At 34.1% G+C, this 3120-nt stretch overlaps 1 protein-coding gene across 1 annotated transcript; it reads right to left on the minus strand.

Moving 5' to 3' along the window:
• Positions 1-513: 513 nt before the first annotated feature.
• Positions 514-3114, minus strand: LOC111715257 (zinc finger MYM-type protein 1). Its single transcript, XM_023490561.1, has 3 exons — positions 2930-3114; positions 1475-2612; positions 514-1005 (listed from the first exon to the last, which is right to left on the minus strand). Exons 1-3 carry the CDS (start codon positions 3014-3016, stop codon positions 677-679), a joined length of 1554 nt encoding a protein of 517 aa, XP_023346329.1. The 5' UTR covers positions 3017-3114; the 3' UTR covers positions 514-676.
• Positions 3115-3120: the final 6 nt, after the last annotated feature.

The following is a 3120-nucleotide window of genomic DNA, read 5'->3' on the forward strand; positions in this document are numbered from 1 at the left end:
TAGTATGTCAACTTCTCTTCCTTGGAGGTCCTTCGTGATCTTTCTGAATGGGGCCATTACTGTTGTCATAGTATGCAATTCTAAACAAATATTCTAAGTACTGAAACATTTTTAAGTTCTAAAACATTTTTCCCCATCCCTCTTAAATAAAGGAGAATTAAAACTTATTCTAAAGCTTACCAACCACAAAGAGAGCCGACTCCATTGTTTGCAGAATTAATCTTGCTCTGCCAATTGTACTTACATCAAATTCTACATCATAATCATCAAATCTTTCTACTCCAACAATGATTCTTAGAGCCTTGACCATGATAGGATACGCCACCACAGCTCTAGCCCAAGACAGATCTCTCTGTGTCCACCTTGTATCTGATGGCTTTATCAGGATTTTTTTAAAATCTTTCAGATTTGTATCATTCTTGGCTAGATGCAGAGCAAGAGTTTCTCTCTTGGGGCCTGTTGTAAAGAAATCAATGCATTCCGAGAGTTGTGAAAGAAGAGTTACCATATCTATTGATTTACATGAACCTTGCACAGATAAGTTTAAACTGTGCGATGTGCAGTGCAGATACAGAGCCCTGGGGTTTTCTTCTAAAATTCTTGTAGAAAGTTAAGTATACCATACATGATTCTTTTTGAATGATATATTTAGAAAAAATCTATTTGAAAATTTGATTTAATTGAAAAGATAAAATTCATGTATACTATCCTTGACTTTTCCAGACATGTTAGAGGCCCCATCATAGGCCTGTCCAAGGCAGTTCTCCATTGGTAAGTTGTTTTCCCTCATAAAACTTGAGATTTCCTCAAATAAAGTTTCTCCTCTGATATCATCTACAGGCTTGAAATCAAGGAATTGCTCTGTTACTTTCAACTCTTTTGTAACAAATCTGATGCATAGTGACATAAACTGCTTCTTATATGCTGTCACTTCATCTGCTATTATTGTATATCCAATCGCTTCTCTGACTTCATCAATGATTTGCTTTAAAACCATCTGGCGACCTAGAGAAACAGAAAAATTATAAAAATCATAGCTTTGAAAGTGTAATTAGATGGAATGTTAGACGGATATATGGGATTGAACATAAAAAGAGCTGACAGAAAGAGTTCAATATAAATCAGAGAGAGTTTGCTAAACTCATTGTGTTCACTTAAAAGTTTCAATTTGAAATGTTTCATTAATACTTTAAGGTATTGTTCACTTGTTTGAAAACACACATGCCCTACTCTAATTTTCGAATTTTCAAACAACTAGGTCTATCTTACCATTCAATAATGTTCCTGGGGCTAGAGTCTTTGATACTTTTTCTTTAAAAAAATCATCTCATGTTTGCCAAAAACAGATGAATCTAGCTCTCAATGGACATCTTTAAAGGATAAGATTAGCTTAGTTGTGTTTCTGATTGCAAAAATGGGACAGTAAGGAAATAAGTGAACAATCTCTTGAACTGTTGATTTATGTTTTTCTTACCTACTACATCAATTATCTCATTTTGAATTTTCCAGCTTGTCATCTCCTTGGCCCCTTTCTTCTTGCTTTTCAGACTTATACTTTCATTAAGATTTGTATCATACTTCTTCAAGAGATTCAACAGACGTAAGAAGTTTCCTGGATTTTTGGAATCATCTTTCAAGCTTTCATCATGTCCCCTGAAGGGTAAGCCCTGAATGGCCAGATAAAGTACACTGTCGACCAGAGTATGTAGCACTTCAGTATTTTTTTCTCTCTTTTCTCTGAGTCTTTCCTGATAAAACGATTCGATTGAAACTCCCTTCTCAAATGCTTTGATGTTGGCGACTTTCTTGGTATCAGCCAAAAGATGAACTTCACTTTGCATGTGAACTTTCATTTTCTCTTTTATTCTTTTCCAATCAGAGCATGGTGTTGAAACAAAAACTTTTAGTCCAGATCTTTGTAACACATCATCAGTAACAAGTTGAGAACAGAGAACACAATGAACTCCTTTATTTTGTAAAGAATAGGCAAAACCATCTGGGCACATGCTTTTCTGAAAATACCTCTTTTCAACCTTCCCAATTCCTGCCTTAGGGTATTCTTTTATGCTTTGGTTCCAAGTATTCTCTGGGGGAATAAAATTGGAAGTGAGTACTGAATAAATTTCTTCTGCTTTATTGGGTTTCTTCTTTAGAACTTCACTAAAGTCAACATAAGCTTTATCAGATGATGGCTGTGTACTTGATAAAGTATCACTAGATCTTCTTGAAAAGGAATGATTTGACGACCTTGGAGTGGATGTGCTAAAGCTGTCAGAGGTATTTGGTGTACTTTTGCCAGACTGAACACTGGAGGAAGAGGGCCTTAGAGGTGGAGAACTAGACCTGAGAGATGGAGAACTAGATCTGGAAGGTAGTTGTGGAGAATTAGACCTGGGACTGGGAGTTAAAGAACTAGACCTGGATGATGGTGGTGAAGAATTAGACCTGGCAGTATTAGAACTAGTCCACGTGGGAGAACTAAACATTGCATTGCTAGTATTTTCAGAAGGACTACTGGCAGAGAGTGATGAAGAGGAGGTTAAAGAAGAATGTTTGGTTGATAAAGTAGATTGATTGGGAGATGAGGAATACTGGGAGGAGACATCAGACTCCTAAAAATACAATATTATATAGTCATAACCAATGTAAAGCAGAATGAATGTCATCATCAATTTTTCTTCTGTGAAAAGAAATTTGTATTTTTTAAATATTAAATTTCTGACAATTTTAGATTTATGATGGTTAGAACAATTACAAATTACAAAATATTTATAGACATTTCTGATTTCTTAATATAAAAGAAAGACCAAAGACAACAATCATTCTTTCAGCTTTATTCTAGTGATGACTCTTTATCATTAAAGTGATAAAAGCATTTTTTTGAGTGTATGATTATGAAGTTTACAGAAATAAAATATTTTAAACAAACCTTAGCTTTCTTAGGTTTCAGAAAACTTAACATTGATGATTGTTTTCTTTTACTAGATTCATGACTCAGGGATTTATTCCCAGTCATTTTAATGTTTAATCTGAAAAAAATACAATACTTAAAAAAAAATTTTTTACTTGTACTAAACAATAAACAATAATTATTATAAGCATATGATTTCTGGAGACACC

The sequence above is a fragment of the Eurytemora carolleeae genome, unplaced genomic scaffold (assembly GCF_000591075.1).
Source record: "Eurytemora carolleeae unplaced genomic scaffold, Eaff_2.0 scaffold1740, whole genome shotgun sequence".
Lineage (NCBI taxonomy): Eukaryota > Metazoa > Arthropoda > Copepoda > Calanoida > Temoridae > Eurytemora > Eurytemora carolleeae.

Excerpts from the sequence above, each read along its gene's own strand:
- LOC111715257 (XM_023490561.1), bottom strand. The coding sequence starts at position 3,016 with ATGACTGGGAATAAATCCCTGAGTCATGAATCTAGTAAAAGAAAACAA. Across the intron at positions 2,613-2,929 it reads TGAAACCTAAGAAAGCTAAG|GAGTCTGATGTCTCCTCCCA; the intron begins GTTTGTTTAAAA and ends TTGTATTTTTAG. Across the intron at positions 1,006-1,474 it reads TGAGATAATTGATGTAGTAG|GTCGCCAGATGGTTTTAAAG; the intron begins GTAAGAAAAACA and ends CTGTTTCTCTAG.